Source organism: Saccopteryx bilineata, chromosome 7 (assembly GCF_036850765.1).
Source record: "Saccopteryx bilineata isolate mSacBil1 chromosome 7, mSacBil1_pri_phased_curated, whole genome shotgun sequence".
Lineage (NCBI taxonomy): Eukaryota > Metazoa > Chordata > Mammalia > Chiroptera > Emballonuridae > Saccopteryx > Saccopteryx bilineata.
This window is the reverse complement of record NC_089496.1, coordinates 46,310,213-46,328,830: the sequence shown is the minus strand read 5'-3', so window position 1 is coordinate 46,328,830 and position 18,618 is coordinate 46,310,213. Positions and strand designations below refer to the sequence as shown.

Below are 18,618 nucleotides of genomic sequence, written 5' to 3'. Positions count from 1 at the left end.
GCCAGCGGTCAGTGCACCGAAGGAGGAGGGACTTTCTCTCCCTGTCTGCCCAGAACACCAACTGGAATTAATTTGCTCTAAAGAGAGACAAATGTGTCTGTAAATCACCCTCCTCCAGGCATGAAAAAAAAAATGCACTTCAAAAAGAGAAACGAGCTGCATTTAATTCCCATAATTAACTTTCTTTATAAGTGTTATTCTTTCTGAGCCAGCAACTATTAGAGAGATTGGTCTTGTTTCTGAGCTTCAGACACACTTTAGAATCCTCTCAAGGTTTCCCCGGGCCCAGCTAGACGGGAAAGGAAAACAGCCCTCCGCGGAAGGCAGGGAGGTGACCGGAGGAAGATGACAGCCCATTGTTCTCCGAGCATGTGGCTTTGTGGCCACGCCCGCGGAGGAGTCAACGCCCACGGGTGGGTGGCGTTGGCAATGAATGGGAGCTCTCCCAAAGTGGCGGGGCATGTGGTTGAAACTGGCACCTCTTTCCAAGCTGCAGGAAGGGGCCTGTAAGCAGTTTTGCAAACGCTGGTTAATTTGCGGGCCCAGTAAAGGCAGAACTTTGAAGCTGTTTTAAAAAAATTAGTGAGCTTCACAGGCTACTTTCTCTGCATTTGCATGAGCAAAGTCCTGCTAGCATCACGGAGTCTGAGGACCTTGATTGAAATCGTCATGGGTTCAGGGTGTGTGTGGGGGGGTTTAGAGGGGGTCAGGCTCCCAGCGGGCCAGAGCTATGTTGGTTTAATTCGCTTCATGCAATGCTAAGCACAGTACTTGATGAGTGTTATAGAGCGACTCCCACAGGCTGTTGCTAGATAAAATTAAAACACCGGGGGGTCGTTCTCTCCGGCTCCATCCCCTGCCCCTCTGGCCCTTCTCTCCCCACACTTTCTGCCCCATTCTGTCCAGGTGGGGAGACCTCCACGCCCCACCTCTCTCCCAGCCCTCCTCCCCCGGGCTGTCCTGTGCTCAGGTCCTATTTTCCAACTGCTTCTCCCACAAGGTTGTTCTGATTTTCTCCCCCATCCTGACTTCTTCTCATCAGCTCACTGTCCATTAGAAAGGAGCTGATAAATTAAACTTACTTCCGACAGAGCCTGGACCATAAGAAGACACTCGTGGTGGGGAATTTCAAGCACTGACCTACAAGATGAAAGGTGACACGTAACATGGGATGGGAGAACTGTTCCAGCAGTGGGCATGTCCTCGTTTTCTGTAGGCCTGCACTGTCACCCTGTCAGCCCCGGCTTGTGAGCATTGATAGGGTAGCTGGAAGGCGGCCTTCAAGGGTACTGAGTTTACTTGTTTAATTTGTGGGTCTTAGTTGAGAATATTTATGGGAAGTGGATTACATGACAGGCATGATGCTAAGCGCTGTTTCACGCATTACTTTGCTTAATCCTCATAGCTACCTTATGAAGCTGACAGTGTTATCATCATTCCCATTTGACAAGTGAGATGACTGAGGCTCAGAGAGGTGAGGCGGACCTTCCTAAGGTTTCCCAGCCAGACTCGAGAGGTGGCTCAGGACGGTAACTCTGCTTGTAGACATGCAGTCTGGAGCCTGGGTGCTCTCTCTTCGAAACTGCACTGTCTCCCAGGCCTGCCTCTTCCCATTTTCTGTAGAAGAGTAAAAAAATGCCTTCCATGTTTTGTGTAGAATCTCTCAGGGTTATCAACCTTACACAAATAGAAAAGAAGTCCCTAGCTTCTTGGATGTTTTCGTCTTTCTGGCCAAGACTTAGTTTTAATCATAAAGACTCGGCTTTGATCATAAAGTTTTATAGAGTAAATGGAAGTTTCAAGTGATGTAAAGACTTGAAGTTTTTGGAATGCAATTACTTTCAAAAGCTTGGAACTTGCTGGATTTTATTAGATAACGTTTAAGCTGCTTTAACTCTGGAGCTCATGACAAATGTCTATTTTCGGTTATGTCCACCTGACTTGCCAATATTTTCTTTTAGAATTGAAAACCGATTTGTGACAATTTAATGTGTTTAATATTAGAAAAGTTAAAGTTTGTGCTGCAACCTAAAAAATGGAACAGGAGCATATGGAAGTATTTGCGAACTGGGCCTCAGGCCTTTTGAGTAGTATATCTAAGTCGAATCAACACATGTTTACGGATTCCTTAGTTCCGTGGAAAAGAATATGAGTAAATCAGCAGTCATTATAGGCTTTGTTTCAGGTGACCCACCATGTTGCCACACAACTGGTACCTGATTAGATGGCTGAGACAGGAAATGCTAAGTTATATCTGTTATGTAGCTTCGACTTTCCGAATCTTTTCTGCGACTGTACATAATGTGTTCATACTCTTTGTTTAAAAGTCCAGTTACCTGTAATCTCTTTAAACCTAAGGGTTTATTCACCTGGTTGAGTCCCCTGGCTTCAAGCTGGGTCCCTCCAAAGTTGACATCAGGTCACTTGGGAATAGAGGAAAGAGGAGGTGCATCTTTCTCACCTAAGCCTGTCATTGATGAAACTTTCTTTTAAAAAAAGACGCATCTTCTCATTATTAAATAAGAACATATCATTCGGCAGGCAGCACATACCTTTGCGTAAACATATGGGACTAAAAGTTGCATTCAGGTCAAAATGTTTTCCTTATGTCTGTTCCTCCAGATTCTGTGTTTCTTTTTAAGCTTATATTCAAGAGAAATCGATGTTTAGATGAAGTCGTGTTTTTTCTTTTAATTGCAGCAGTGTGGTCCTGAGATTGGATGACGCACAGTCTAGAAATGTCTAGGAAGTTGCAGAGATTACCACAAAACTGAAGTTCCGGCTTTCCCCATTCATTAATTTTCTGAAGTGGCCCTTTTAAGACCACACCTCTTCTCAGAGAAAATAATGGCACAGGGAAGTAAGATTCCATCCCAAGCCTAGATGAGGTCAAGGTCACCCTAGCTTAATCCTGTCCTCTTAGCTGCTGCTTCCTGTGCTACCTCATTAGTCTTTTACCAGTTTTTTGTGGTTTGCAATCTGTGTATAAAATTCTCTTCAAGGCGCGTTTCCTTATTCCTGCTGGTCGCCCCCATAAATGAAGGTGGCTCCACCATAGTCTGTGCTTGGGGACAGCAAGACGACTTGGCACTGGTATGACTCCTTCCAGAAGAGCATCCCACCTTGTCTCCTTCTGGGGGCATAGAAAGGTTCTTATTATCCCCGACGTGAATTCTTCAAAGAGACACTCATTCCAGCGAGCGTGGCTAGGGTCGTGGGAGTAGAGCAGGCAGAAGGGTGTAGAATGACCCCAACCTTCCTCAACATACCATGGCTGAGGTTGACCACTCCCCTTTTTCCACTCGCCAAGCAGAGGGTAGAAATTAGAGCCTGTGGATAGTGATGCTTTCTGTCCAGGCAAAGGTGTGTCTCATTTCAAAGGCCGTTGCTCATTATTGCCCATAACGTTTCTGTGTGCTTTGACCATAAAATGCATACTTAGGAGCAAGGCAGAGAATGAATACGAATGACTGCATTTTTAAAAAAAACTAAACTTGAGTTAAGAAATGTAGACCACTGAGAGAAGCTTAAACAATAGTAACTGCTAACATATGTGAAATTTCTGTGAGAGGACATTGTTTTCATTATAGTATTATTCTCTGACATGATTTTTTTTTTTTTTTTTTTTTTTGCTGGAGTTGCAGAGTGAAGCTTGATTTTAGATATGAAATATTTTTTCCTCCCTTAAAAGTCACCGGGTGCAGGGGAACAGTAAGTCTGCTACAAATATTGTTGAAACATGTAAGAAGGGAGAGATTCAGACAGAATACACAGTTACAAGGTGGTTTTTTTTAAAGTCCAATTTCATTGTGTTTTTACACATCTGGATAATTAACCAAGCATTACATTCTCTCTAGACTATTTTTACAAGTACAATATGCTCCTAATGTGATTTCCACTAGGCTGTTCCAAACATCATTTAAGAACTCAGAAAGATTGCAGACCAAGATTCAAAACCGCTATTCCACTGTGATGTTGAGACCTTGTTCTCTCAGGGGGGAAATAAAAGACTGAGAGCTGAATTCTGTCATCCTTCTGATGTAACAAGGAAAACTGGAGTTTTATGGCTTCTTTAAGTTTCAGCAAATACAAGCAGATGCGAACATCCCCCCCCCCCCCCCATATCTCTGGCCCTTCTTGTCAGAGGTGGGCTTAAAATAGGAAGCATACAAGAACTGCGCTGGAAATTGCACCTTGAAGTTTCTTTTAATATTAGAAAAGCATAGTCAGGGTAGATTAAAATCCAGATGTGTTGATGGCCAACCTCGCTGGAATTATTGTGTTGGATAATTATGTTTATATGGCTGATTTCCTCATTTGAAGGTCACTGCTGAGTTCTAAAATAATACGTGCTCAGATACTTTTCGGCCACGCTTTTCTTCTTTCCTTTTATAATTGCTTTGATGCTCTTCTGAGCTGTTCTGAGGCCAGGATCTAATCCGCTGGTGGGAGGTGAGTGCGCGCTCACTGACTCCACAGGCTTCACTGGCCAGCTGCTGCCCACATTGGTGAACGCCAGCGGGAGATCAGAGAGACCGCAGGGCCGGTCACTGTGAGGGCGGTTGTTGCCTTTGTCCTCGTTCTGGGCAGAACTCGGCACTAAAGAAGTGAGAGTTCATAAAGCTATAGGACCACAATTACAAGTCCTAAGGGTCTCGTTCGTCCATTTCTGATCCATCAGACAACCACACCTAAATTCTTCCTCCCCCACTAAGGGGTTCTATTCTATTTAAAGCATATCAAGAAAAGAGAAAACTGGGGAGAAAATAAAACATAATTTACTGTCTGGTTGTCTTTGCAAGTGCTTGTGGTGGTCAGAGAATCATTCAATTGAGAAATAAATAAGTGAGGAAGAATTAACAAGTCTCATCTTGCAAAAGTAGAAGAAAAAGAAGGAGAAGGAGGAAGAGGAAGAGGAGGAGGAGGAGAAGAGAAAGAGGAAGAGAGGAAGAAATGTGTGTCAATAGGAGAGCAAAAATAATTGAAATTTCAGCAAAATGTTTCAGTGTCTGTTTTCCATAAAAGAATCCTATAATTGTCTATTGTGTGACAGTCTGAGTCACTCAACCAATGGAATGATTAATGAAAATGGCAGTGAAGGATTTGTCACAGTGACACAGACAAGAGAGCGTGTGATGGTCGTTAGAAAGCAAAAAAAATGAGGTAAACATCATCATTGTTAGGTTAGCAAATGTGACAGAACATGGAGGAATCTGTTATGGATGTTGTTATAAAACTTCCCAACTCACCATCTTGTTTTCCATAAATGGTCAGCTTAGCAAGCATGGAGTGGATAAAGGCAAGGTTGAGCCCCAGCTTGGGGGATCAGAGGCCCATAAGCTATTCCAGGACTATTGACTGAAATACGATTTGCAATGAGAAATGGGAGGTACGGAGGCAGCAGCTGGGATAGAATGCCAGCCGAGCACGTGACTGAAATGCACAGACTCTCGTTTTCACCATTCTAAAGAGTAGGAAGATAAGGTTAACCTTAATTGGCTCAAATTAAAGTAGGTGAAAAAGCCTGGTTCATAGTAGATGTTCGGAAATTGAATGAGTATTTCTTCTTTATTTCCTGCCTGGATATATCCCAAATGCACATGATGGTTACAAGGGAGAAGGCGCTATAAAAATGTGGCAGTTTGAGCCTAATTTTGTCACCACAACCTATATAGCAATTAAAGGCACATATCCTGCCATCTCAGAAAGAGTCACCGGATGGGAAGAGCCACCCTGGTGTTTTATTGCCAGATTTTATAACAAGACAGCTAGACTGATAATATCACTGGAAGATATACTTTTTAGTATCTGTACTAATTTCCAATAGAGAAAAATGTTTAGAAGTTATGTCCGATAAGTCATTCACTTATCAGATATGCTTTTATGTGTTGGGTAATGTACACATACTGGGCATAATTACCCTCGAAATGCTAAGCTTAGCCTTATCTCGTTTGAGTCAAGTTTTCCATAATGTATTTTCAAAAGCAATTGTGAACCTGACAGGTTTTGTGCTTCATTCATTTTTGTGTCTCCTCAAGTATTTCTTACAATACTTTCGACAGAGGAGTTGCCCAATAAACTATCATCTAATGAAGATTATATAATACATCTTTACCAGTGAAATGATTATTCAAGAAAATTTGCTTTTATGGGGTCATCTCACAGAAATTTTATGTGATAAATGTTTACTTATTATGCCTAAAAAGAAAACACGTAGCACAGGTATGCAACAGACCAGATATTGGACACACAAACACATCTTTCTATTACCACAAGGAAGCTACAATGTGTTCATGAGTATGAATGAATAAATTGCTTTGATTCAGTAATTTGCCAAAAGAATATTATTGCACAAGAGGGCTGCATCGAAGAGGAGATTTTGTATAAATTATGTAAGTTACACTTTTTTTTATCATAACTTGGAGTAGATCAGACCAAGTTTAGTTCCGACTCTACCCGCTAGCTTCTTGCAACGTCAGTGTCCACAGAGTGAAAGGGGAATCGTGACATCTGCAGCAGATATGACTGTGGTCTGAAATAAATGAGACCTCTCGGCGGTTCCCAGTCTTTGAACTACAGACCCCTAGAGAGCCTGGGAAATATCGTGAAGGGTCCGCAGCCTCAGATGGACCCACATGAGTGGACATAGTGCCTCTAGTCTATTATGAACATATATGCATTTTTTAAAAATTCATGCATGTTAATTCAAGATTCATTCAGCAACTGTTGATTGAGCACTAACAGATAAACAGCACCAGGCCCAAGGGATACGCTAATAAACAAAGCGGACCAGTGCTCTTGTGTTCATGGATCTGCTAGTCTGCGTGGGGGAATAACAATTCAAAATAAGTAAGTAAAAGTTAGTTGGTGAGTGATGAAGATAAAGATGGAAAAGGAGAGAAGGTGACTATACAATATGGAGAGAATGAGAGGTGACAATTAGATAGGGTTGGCCAGGAAAGGCATTCCTCAGAAAGCCTCATTTAAGGAAGTGAGAAAGTTAACCATATGGGTTTCTGGAGAGAAAACATTGCAGGTAGCAGGAACAGCTAATGCAAATGCCCTCGGTGGGACGGGCGGATATCAGTGCGGATCACACTTCTGATTGCAGTCTCAGAGGGGCCGGAGAGCAAGCAGCTCGTAGGGGATAATGTTAGTGAAGTGACCCGATCATGTCAGCCCTTATGTCTCCAAAAAAGCACTTTGCTTCCCCCCCCCCCAAGGGCGATGAGAAGTCCTTAGAGGGTTTGAGCAGAGGAGCGGCGTGGTCTGATTCATGTTTTATAGACCACTATCTTGACAATAGCCTGGACAGGGGAAAGGGCCAGTTAGGAGGCTATGACAATAATCCAGGTGACAGATGATCTACTGGAGCACAGCAATGGAGTGGGGGTGGGAAGAGACAGTGGGTTTTGGAGATATTTGACAGAGTCATCAATGGGCTTTTGCAAGATGTGAGAGAGATAAAGAATGTCACCCAAGATTTTTGGCCAAAGCCATTAGAAAGACAGGGTTCACACGAATGGAAACAGAGTCTGCAAGGACGGCTTGGAGATTGGAGCTTCCATTTGAATGTATTAAGTTTCGGATGAAACGGGCACGGGGGATGTAAGGAACTTTTCAGTGAAAAAACAGACACAGTGGTTCTTAGATACTGTGGAACTCATAGTAGCTTGTCCAGCATAGTCTAAAAGCAGCATTGTTACTATGTTTGTGTCCACAAAATACTGCGAAACTGAAAAAGAAAACCTTGTACTGGAAAAGGTGGAAAGTAGAAGTTCAAGTGACAATTTTAGTGACCCATGAATAGTATTTTCCTTTTCCCCTTCCTTGAGTGCGTGTTGATGTCAAAATCTGCATCATGAGCGTCGGCCTAGCGTGCGGAGGACCTGGGTTCGATTCCCGGCCAGGGCACACAGGAGAAGCGCCCATTTGCTTCTCCACCCCTCTGCCGCGCTTTCCTCTCTGTCTCTCTCTTCCCCTCCCGCAGCCAAGGCTCCATTGGAGCAAAGATGGCCCGGGTGCTGGGGATGGCTCTGTGGCCTCTGCCCCAGGCGCTAGAGTGGCTCTGGTCGCAACATGGCGACGCCCAGGATGGGCAGAGCATCGCCCCCTGGTGGGCAGAGCGTCGCCCCTAGTGGGCGTGCCGGGTGGATCCCGGTCGGGCGCATGCGGGAGTCTGTCTGACTGTCTCTCCCTGTTTCCAGCTTCAGAAAAATGAAAAAAAAAAAAAAAAAGTCTGCATCATTATACTGATTTTGAAATCTTAATTTTGGCTGTTAGATTTTTTTTAATTAACTTTTTAATGGAACCTTCTGGTAAGAAAAGCCTTATGGACGGGAGAACTGTGTTCACCGGTCCTTGTTTTTATTTATTTATTTTTATCTGGAAAGAAATTAGAATGCTCTTTATTACACGTTCCCTCGTTATTCTTGTGCACCTACACTGTGACTTGTCTGTCATTTGGTGCTATTTTGGGACAATGGAAGGAGCGAGAGACAGAGCCCTTTGACAACGTGAGGTTAAGAAAGCCTCGGTATGCCTCCTGTCGAGATACTGCTGTCGGATTGTTATTGTAATTTGCTTAAACACATCGTTTTACTAGCGGGCATGTGTGATGGTTCGTTTTAACGCCCACCCTTCTCAGTCTTACGCAGGCAAGTACGTGCCAGCCATTGCCTACGCCATCCACACGCTCAACCCCACGCTGCACGTGAAGGTCAACCTGAAGGGAATTGCTATGGGAAATGCCTATTTCGATCCTGAGCCTGTAAGTGTCTCCTGTTTCTTTCCATTTCTTTCCTTAAGGAGAATAAATCCCTCCCTCTTCATCAGACCGAAGAGGCTCCTCTTACTGTAGAGACCCAACCTGGTGAAGACAAACACTGTTGCCCAGTTATTGTCTAATAATTTCAACCTTCTAATTTTTACCAAATGTTTTAGGGTGTCAGCTAACTATGTCAGCCTAGGTTAACTGTGAGGACACAGGGAGGGGTACGTGGTATGTGTATACGTGTGTTATGTGTGTGTTGTGTGTATATGTTTGTGTATGTTACGTGGTGTGTGTTGCCTGTGTACATGTGTTTGCGGTGTATGTGTATTTGTATGACGTGTGTGTTATGTATTTGTGCATTGTGTGGGCATGTTTGTGTGTGTTTGTGCAGTGTATGTGTGGTGATGGGTGGTATGTGTTACATGTTTGTGTATATGTGTGGCGTGTATTTGCATTGGTACTGTGTGTTGTGTGGTATGTTTGTATGCGTTGTGCTTGTGTTTGTACTGTGTGTTGTGTGGGTGTGTGTGTAATTGTCATGAGTGGCTCATTCCAGCAGGAGCCTGACAAATTATAAAGGGTGATTTCACCAAGCAGAGGGGCTTCCCTGACTTCTCCATCGCCTTGTGGCGTTTGTGTTTGTCTTTTCTGCTCAGGTCATCCGGGGCTATGCAACATTCCTGTACGAAATTGGCTTGCTGGATGAGAAGCAGAGAAAGTACTTCCAGAAGCAGTGCAATGAGTGCGTGAAATACATCAAGGAGGAGCAGTGGCTGCAAGCCTTTGAAGTGAGTTCTGGGCCCTCATTGCCCTGAGCAATGAGAACCATCTGAGGAGGTCCTAGCAGCCCCACGTGCTCAGGCTGGTCGTTGTGGTTAGAGAAGGTCTGTCTGCTACGCTGTCCAAGGTCAGGTGGGAGATGAGTGGGCTCACGATGAAGGAAAGAACTGTGGGTGTCTCTGCATTGACTTTGGCTATATTTTAAATCTGGGATATCCTCGGGGTGTTTCTCTAACAGTGCCTTTCATTAACTGTTTTGATTTCTTTAACTGCCGCATAGACCCTACGGGCGCACCCCATTGTAAGGAAATCAGAGGAAAGGCAACTCAGAAAGTGGCTGCCTTTGTTCCGACATGTGGTCTAAACCCTTCAGGAGGGCAACACGCAGGCTTTCAGCTGCGGAAGTGACCAGAGCGCTCGAAACAAATGTCACATGTTCCTGTGTGTCAGGGACAAAAATTATAGAAGTGTAGTGATTTGAAACTTTTACAAAGAGCCACCGGTATTTGTAAATATTGGCACATTGCTCCCCTAATATTGAAATAGAGAATTGAAAACTGTGGTTATAGTCTTACCCTTTTCTTTGTTATTTAAAATTAAGACTCTAGTAAATCTTAGGATGCAGGAGCTTTGGACTTTGGGTTTGCTTTGGTTTTCCACCAATGCAGACACAGGTGATGTGTAAGCAGGTTTTCTTGGGGGGGGGAGAAGGTTGCCACCTTTATGATAGAGCCATCAAGTTGGACACAGCAGTAAAGGAGGCAAGGATCGAATTTTGAGGACTTTAATCCTTTTTTGTTATTGGAAGCACATCCTGTAATAGTTTACCTAATGGCGTTATTGTTATTAATACTGAGGCCCGACAATAATATAGTCTCCTAGGCACTGCGGGTCAGCTGGTTCAGATCAAATAAGAGACATACAAACTCAGGGAGGAAGGGGGTAACACCAAGTTATGCTCAGCTTGCAAGGGGGTGTCGGGGCACAGCCTGAACCCCCCCCAGGGCCTTGACTGCCCTGGCTCTGGATTCTGATAGCAGTCAGCTGTGCAGCTGGGCTGAGCTCAGGAAGCCGGGCAGGACGCCAGCACTCTCCCCTTTCTCTATGTCAGGACACCTGCTGTGGCTGCAGAGCGTGGGTTCAGAATTTCTTGTGCAATTGTGCAGTTGTAACTGTGAAGGAAGAGGGATCTTGCTGGGGGTGTGCAGGGCCGCTCTACTCACCACCACAGCATTTCCAAGGCTGGGTTTAGGCTCTTTGCTATGGTAGGCTGAAAGGGTAAGAAGGACCAAACCCTTAGAATTCATATCAAAATTCACAGCATGTGAGACCAATCTGCAAGTAAGACATTTGATGTGCTCTGATGAAGCCCTCGGGGACTAAGTAACTCGAGAGCAAGAATATTTCCTAGGCCTGAGGGATAAAGACAGCAGAAAGATGTGTGCTGTATGGGAAGCAGCAGTTGTGGAATTTAGTGACACTGTTGAAAAGTTCAAGTATTTTGTATAGTCAGAGATAATGAGAAGATGGCCCCTGAGGTTAAATAGAGTCCCTCACAAACTAGATTCATCAGAAAAAGAAAAGAAAAGAAAAAACCCCAGAACCCTGAAGATACGCAATGTCTCTCTGACCACTTGTCCAATCTCTTGAGTGATGAATTAAAACATAAAGACCTTTGCTTTTTCAAGGGAAATGAATAAAAGGATACTTAGGAAAGCCAGCAAGTAGTGGTCAAATGTATGTCAACGTCTGCAATAGAAACTGTAAGATATCCTGAAACCCAAGAGAAAACCACTGTCAGCATCTCAACCCTAAAGAATAATGAACCCCTTTTAGTGTTTCTGATCCCTTAAAATGATATAGTTAATCAAATAGCAGTAACAGAGCTGGGAGTAGTTGTATCCACATGGATAATCCTTTTAGTACTTGGTCCCTCGGTTTCCTTACCTCTTCCCTTTCAGTGATCTTATTTTCTTCTTTACTCTAGCTGCTCATTCCTGTTACTATAATAATAATAATAATAATAATAATAATAATAATAAATTTTAGAAATCCAACAACAATCATTCCACAGTCTCAGGTTCAAATATCTTTCTCCATCTTCCCGTCTCACTTCTGTGCATACACCAACTGAAACAGCAGTCCTGCAGCGTGCCCCTTTTCTGTTCACTGATCCTGCTACCACTTCCTGATCCCTAACCCTCTCTAGTCTTACTTTCTCTGATTACCCAACTCAAACCCAAGGTCAGGCATTACACAAATCCCCAGCCTTTGGCACCTCCTTCAGCTAAGCGCCTCTCTGCCAGTCCGTGCCTGTCCCTGTGCAACTGAACCGGATTCACGAAAAGTACGCAGCCAAGCTGACTGCTCTCGTTCTTAGCTGACGACCTGGCTTTTAACATTGGAAGTCCAAAAACAGCTTCCACCAGCTCCACGCAGATATGTATGTCCATATCCTTCATCCTCTCTCCTCAAACTGTGGTTCAGTGGTCAATAATCCATGTCATGGCAACCCTTCCCCACAAGGCTCCTTCCCACAGTCGAGGTCTTTGGGCTTGCTCTTTCTTCTGCCTGCAATGTTCTTGCCCTAGTTGCCTGAGCCTTCTCCCTTCCCATAGGTCTTTACTCCAGTGACACCATCTAAGTGAGACCCCCGTGTCCTCTTCTCTGCAGTGCCCCATGAGTGCACGCACATACACATGCCCGTAGGCTCCCATGACACCTCCCCTCCCCGTTTGAGTTTTCTCCTTTGCACTTGTCACTCTAACATACTACTTACTTTACCTGTTAGTGCCAGTTCACTGTCCCTTTCTAGAATATAAGCTCCATAAGGGAGGGCTTTTGATCTGCCTTAGTCACGAGAATGTATAGCCCAGAGAAGAGGCACAATAAGTGGTTGTTGAATGAAACAATACAAAAGTGAGAGAGTTATTGAATGAGTGAAAAGACAAATGTCTGTATGCTTTTACCCACCCTGACATTTTCTTCCTTTCTTTCTCCCCTCTCTCCCACACAGGTGATCAATAAACTACTATATGGTTTCTTCACAAATGACCCTTCTTACTTCCAGAATGTTACCGGATGCTCTGATTACTATAACATCTTACAGTGCACGGTAATGGCATTTAAAAAACCATGATAGTGTTCGATTAAAACTTTTGGTGAAACCAAACTTTCGTTGATCTAAGAAATATTCTAGCTGACTTTGAATAGACAGCTATGCTCAAACTGTATTGCGTTATTCAGTCTTCAGGCTCTGCCCCCACACACACTAATGTTGTGCACATTATAATCCGACCATCGAGAATGTGTGAAATGCCAGATAACTGAAACTCTGAGTAACACCCCCCCCCCAAAAGAAAGGACTTGTTACACAGAAGTTTTTTTGTGAAGGACAAAGGCCAGGACTACAGTTCTGGGCACCAGGTCACAGAGTTCCAAGTCTGTAGTGAATTTCTTGAAAATGCCCACATTATTTGTTCTGTACTTAACACAGCTTGAATAATCAAAATGGCCAAAGCCTTTATGAAAATATTTGCTTTGTCTTACTTATAACTTAAGATGTTTCTTGCATTTAGTATGGGCCGCACTTGGAGCTCTCTGGAGTATTTCTTTAAGTATTCAAGTAGTTTCTTTCATAAAAGTAGGCCAAAGTTGATGTCTTTTGTGTAGAACGACCAAAACAAGAAAAAGTAAGCCAAAGTGGGGATTTGAATTGTATAATCTTTGTCTAGCACATATGACAATGTATTCTGTTTGTAAAATTGCCTTATTTATAAATCATTTTGTAAGTCAAATATAAAGCTAATATCAACAGAATTTTCCAGCCTTTAGACTGAGATTTTAGCAAGAGGAAAACATATAGTATCCAAAGAGAAACAAAATTTTTTATTTGATTTTTTTTCAAAGTACAATTTAATCCTTTTTATTTTAGTATAATGAATACTACAAAGACTTGTATACAATATTGTGTTAAAAATAAGGCCCATGGAAAACTTTTCTTCTGTCTTGCGTGCCTCATAAAGCATCATGTTTTTACACTTTATATTTTTGCCTTCAATTATTTTATTTTTATTTTTTTTTAATTTTTTACAGAGACAGAGAGTGAGTCAGAGAGAGGGATAGACAGGGACAGACATACAGGAACAAAGAGAGATGAGAAGCATCAATCATTAGTTTTTCATTGCATGTTGCAACACCTTAGTTGTTCATTGATTGCTTTCTCATATGTGCCTTGACCGCGGGCCTTCAGCAGACTGAGTAGCCCCTTGCTGGAGCCAGCAACCTTGGGCTCAAGCTGGTGAACTTTTGCTCAAACCAGATGAGCCCGCGCTCAAGCTGGCAACCTCAGGGTCTCGAACCTGGGTCCTCTGCATCCCAGTCCAACGCTCTATCCACTGCACCACCACCTAGTCAGGCTGCCTTCAATTATTATCAGCTGATTCTCTCTCTGTATGTGTGGTTTTAATAAACAGAACATGAAAAAGAAATCCTCAGCTTGTCACCCACCACACCATCACCCTGGTCCCTTGTACTCACTTGATCTTCTTTCCATAGAGCCTCTTGACAAAGGGAAAATTGATTGTGATAATCTCACCTCTTCCATTCCTCCTGTGTTTACTCTGAATAGGATTGTTCCTTGGAGTAACAGAAAGGAAAACCCTGCAGATTGGGTATTGGCTCCAAGAATTGGACCAGATTTGTTAGTAAAATTTAAGTTAACTCAAACTCCCCAGTTAAAACTTGGGCTGGTCGTGTCCCCTAATATCTTTCTGATGCCCTCTTCTCCCAGGAATCTGAAGACAAAGGCTACTATGAGAAATTTTTGTCCCTCCCGGAAGTGAGACAAACTCTCCACGTAGGAAACCAGACTTTTAGTGACGGAATCAAAGTGAAAACGTATCTGCGAGAAGATTCCGTCAAGTCAGTTAAGCCGTGGCTGACCGAACTCATGAATAATTACAAGGTAAGATGGCTCCTTCAGTTACGATCTTAGGAATTTTTCAGATTACCCAGATTTGATTTGTCATTTGATTCCTACAATTTTTTTTTCTTTACTTTTAAGGTGTTTTGCAAATACAAGTAATAACCCACTCATTGATATCTTTGAATGAAAAATTTTTTTTAACTCAATCACCCCAATAGTTTCTAAAATAAAATTCTTTTTGGCACATGCCACCTCTCATCATTTCCTAAGAAGAGAAGTCATCGCAGAGCTGAGATGCCTGGCTTGTGTCAGCCAATTTTCCCTTAATATCTGCTGTGTGATATTAATCCAAGTGAAGTCAGGGATGAATGGGATCAAATGGTTATTGCAAAAGGGCATTTTGCCTAATAGTTTATTCACGTTGCTCAAATGAAGTTTTTTTAGTATCTGCATTAAGCCAAGCACTATGCCAGGTTGAAACAATGGAGAAAGGACCCCTGTTCAGCGGTGTGTGAAGTCTACCACTAAGTTATCTGGTGGAGAAGGTCTGCCTGGTTTGCTGCTGGAGGTACCAAAGGAATGTGGAATTATGGGAAGGAAACCCTGAGGGTTCAGACAATGGAGCCACGGACTCCAAAACTCTCACTAAGAGGGTGGACACCAGGAGCCAACGACATGCGGAGAGTCATCGTGTGTATTTTTCCCCACTTCATTCTCATCTCTACCGATGTTGCAGGGCTGCTCCCACCTGTCCTCGGCCTGGTCCGTGGGACACTGTGCAGGATAACTGTGCTTAGTTGATAAAGGACACCACCTGTGAGGCGGCCCATGCCCTCTCTGTTTCCTGGCAGAGGCAAGAACAATATGGGGATGAACAAAAAACAGAGCGGCCGGAAGCCGGCACACCTTTGTATCAATTAGAAAAATAGGCAATCTTGCCTCAAGAGACTTCATTCCCCTCTGTCAAAAAACCTCCTACTAGGCTGCTTTGATTTGAACTCAACTCTTTACACCCACTTTTTTTTTCTCCACGAGAAACACCCATTTCTACAATGTCAATGTTAAGAATAATGTCCCTTGAGATTGTTCAGTGCGCAACCTTCAGTACTGTCTGGGGACTTTCTGGCCAAATGCACAATCACTAGATCGTGATTTGAAATATGCCAGACTTGGAAGGCCCATTTTCTGGTTCTGCCGAGAGCACAGAGTTTGAGTCCCTAGGCATGCAACCCTTTTTGAAAATAATCTAGCGCCATTGGCATGCAGAGTCCACAAACCTATTATAAATATTGCAAAACTGGATGAAATACGTTCTATGAAAGCAGAAAGTCTTACTAGATGAGGTCAGAATTTCCACCATTCTGTGTTGGGTTCTGTCAGGAAAGGCACTGGCCCTTTGTGGTGGCCCACCTAGAGCCTTCTGTGAGCATCTTCCTACGGCTCTGCTGGCTGTCGTCTTCTCTGAGCTGTCAGATTATGTCCTCTCTACTGCTCCTGTCATACTTGGCATACTGTACTGCCACTGTGGGCTGTCGGTTCTAGCACCAGTCTGGAGCAGACAGCAAGAAAATTAATGAATGAATAAATGATCAGGTCTATAAATTAGTGCTATATCAAAATTATCTCAAATAGACTTGTCTATGATCCATTCAATGTTTACTATCCACAAATCTATTAAACTGAAAAAAGAGCTTAGAATTTGTGTTTCCAAGACAACCAAGGTGCAATCATATAACATTAAGGAATGCAAAGTGGTGTTTTTGAGTGGAGAACAGATAAGGAAGTTCCCGTGCACATTTTTTTTTTCTGCCCTTGGGAGATACTTGTTCTCACTGTATAACTTTAACTAGAACATGATTCCTTTCTCAGCCAAGTAAGATGAGTTTGTATCATCAGCTCACCTGACATTGGCTAATCGCCATAAAGCATCCACTGCATTGATAAAGAACACGTTGCTTAAAGATATTGAAATACATCTGTCCCTGTTCCCCATGTATCCTAAACCTACCGATACGAATTCCAATGGACTCAGAAAATTTTCTACACGTTTAAACTCTGGCTCAATTGTCAGAAAAAGAGAATAGATTAGTGATGTGGATTAACCAGGTTTCCATAAGGAGAACAAAGTATTCTGTCAACCTGAGTGCACACCAGAGCGCGGCTGCTGCTAAGACAGACCATATTCGCTGCTCAGCTGGCCAAATCCGCAGGGCAGCGATTATCTTTGGCTAGTGTGCAGTGGTGGTGAACCTCAATGTAATACAATGGAATCAGAACAACGTAGTTTGGCTTAAAATATTAGTATCCTCAAAAATGATATTTATGTAAAACTCAGTGCTAATTTGTCATGGAAAATAGTGCATAATTCATAGGAATTTGGAAGTCTTTTTCTAGTACTAGATTCGCTTTAGCCAATGGGGAGTATCTCTGATGGGTTGAAGAAGAAGCTCATCAGTTTTTGGAAACTAATAGAACTGCTCTGGTGGTACCTCAGTTTCTGGGTAGGTGGCATGAAAACGTAATGCTTTTCTTATTATGACCTCTAGGGGATGTGTACTCAAACTCATTCTCTATTCAGTACTTTCAGATGTTTGGGTGATAAATTGAAATAGCATATTAGTAATTTCCGAAAGAACTAGAATGAGAAATAATCTGTTGGACTGTTGGCATCCTTCATGAGTCAATCAGGACACAATATTATCAGAAACTTTAGGATTCGCCTGGGACAGAGAACATGGTAGGTATGAGCATGGGTTCTCAGGTTAGACATTTTGAATTTGAATGTTGATTCCACCATTCCCCCAGCTTTGTTCCTTTGGGGGAAGATACTTACATGCTTCATTTAAGCTTCTTCATCTGTAAAACGGGAATAATAATAGTACTTATAGGTGAGTTCTTGTGCGAGGTTTAAATGGATAATACATGTAAAACATTTAGAAGTAGTTACAAAGTGCTTGAAAATATAAGCTATTACCAAGGATGTTTAACTCAACTTAGTGAAAGTCCTTCAGCACCAGCTATATACAAAAATCATATAAGAAGCTGTGGAAAACTCAAAAATAAAGAAAAGACTTGACAGACTTCTGGTTTCTAGTCCAGCACGTAAGGAGCTCAGAAGTCACTACTCCATCCTCAGAAGAAGTAAAACGATGAACAAACTGAAAAACCAACAGCTCTTTTTAGATCTGTGAAAGAAGTAAGGTTACAGGGCAACCACTTCCCCAGGCAAATCCAGCCACGAATGGGACAGGAACAGGGAGAACACCTTTGTGAGTTTTAGCTCCGGGAGTTCTACAAGGTCCTCATAGTGAATACTGGTGAAAAATTCCCTCTGGTTTGGGCAGGAGGAGGAATAAAGGAACTATTTTGAAATATAGCAGAGCAAGAATGTTCTGTTTTTCTTAATGAACCTTGCCCTCGGGAAACTATTTTTCCAAACCCTAACCTGCTGGGGTTTTATCAGAGCTTAATCTACTTGTGAGAATAGAAACACCCAACTCCAGCCCTAGCCTTCCACGCTCTAGTCATGCTGTCCCACCTGAGTGAAGGAGGAGTAACCTCCCAGCACTCCTGAAGTCCACAGCCCAAGGGCATAGACTCCTAAGAAATCAAGAACTAATCACAGGACTGTAATATGCCTCCTCTCCCCCATGCCTCCTCACCATATTACTAAAGGCTGATTTACCACAGTTCCCTTGATCTAGTACATTATGTCCATTTTTCAACAAAAAATTACCAAGAATACGAAAAGGCAAAAAACCCCACAGTTTAAAGAGACTGAACATGTGTTAGAATCAAAATCAGATATAATAGGAATGTCAGAATTATCAGACCAGGAATTGTTTAAAATTATGAATAATATAATAAAGGCTTTAATGGTAAAAGTAAACAACTTGCAAGAATAGATGGATAATATAAGGCAGAGAGATAGGAATTCTAAGAAAGAATTAAGAAGGAATGCTAGAAACCAAAAAACACTGTAACAAAAATTAAGAAGGCCTTTGTTTGGCTCATTAGTACATTAGACATGGCCAAGAAAAGAATCACTGAGCTTGATGATATGACAATAGAAACTTTCAGAGCCAAAAAACAAAAAGAACAAAGACTAAACAAAAACAGAATTAAATATCCAAAAACC

General features: G+C 42.6%; 1 protein-coding gene across 2 annotated transcripts in view; it reads left to right on the top strand.

Annotated features, from left to right (window-relative positions):
• The window catches only part of CPVL (carboxypeptidase vitellogenic like), a 120,705-nt gene that overhangs the window by 59,617 nt on the left and 42,470 nt on the right, over positions 1-18,618 (top strand). For both annotated transcript variants that reach the window (XM_066238743.1, XM_066238744.1), the window contains exons 8-11: positions 8,648-8,770; positions 9,430-9,561; positions 12,570-12,668; positions 14,346-14,519. In XM_066238743.1, the coding sequence (XP_066094840.1) occupies positions 8,648-8,770; positions 9,430-9,561; positions 12,570-12,668; positions 14,346-14,519 (528 nt within the window). The remainder of the gene's footprint in view (positions 1-8,647; positions 8,771-9,429; positions 9,562-12,569; positions 12,669-14,345; positions 14,520-18,618) is intronic.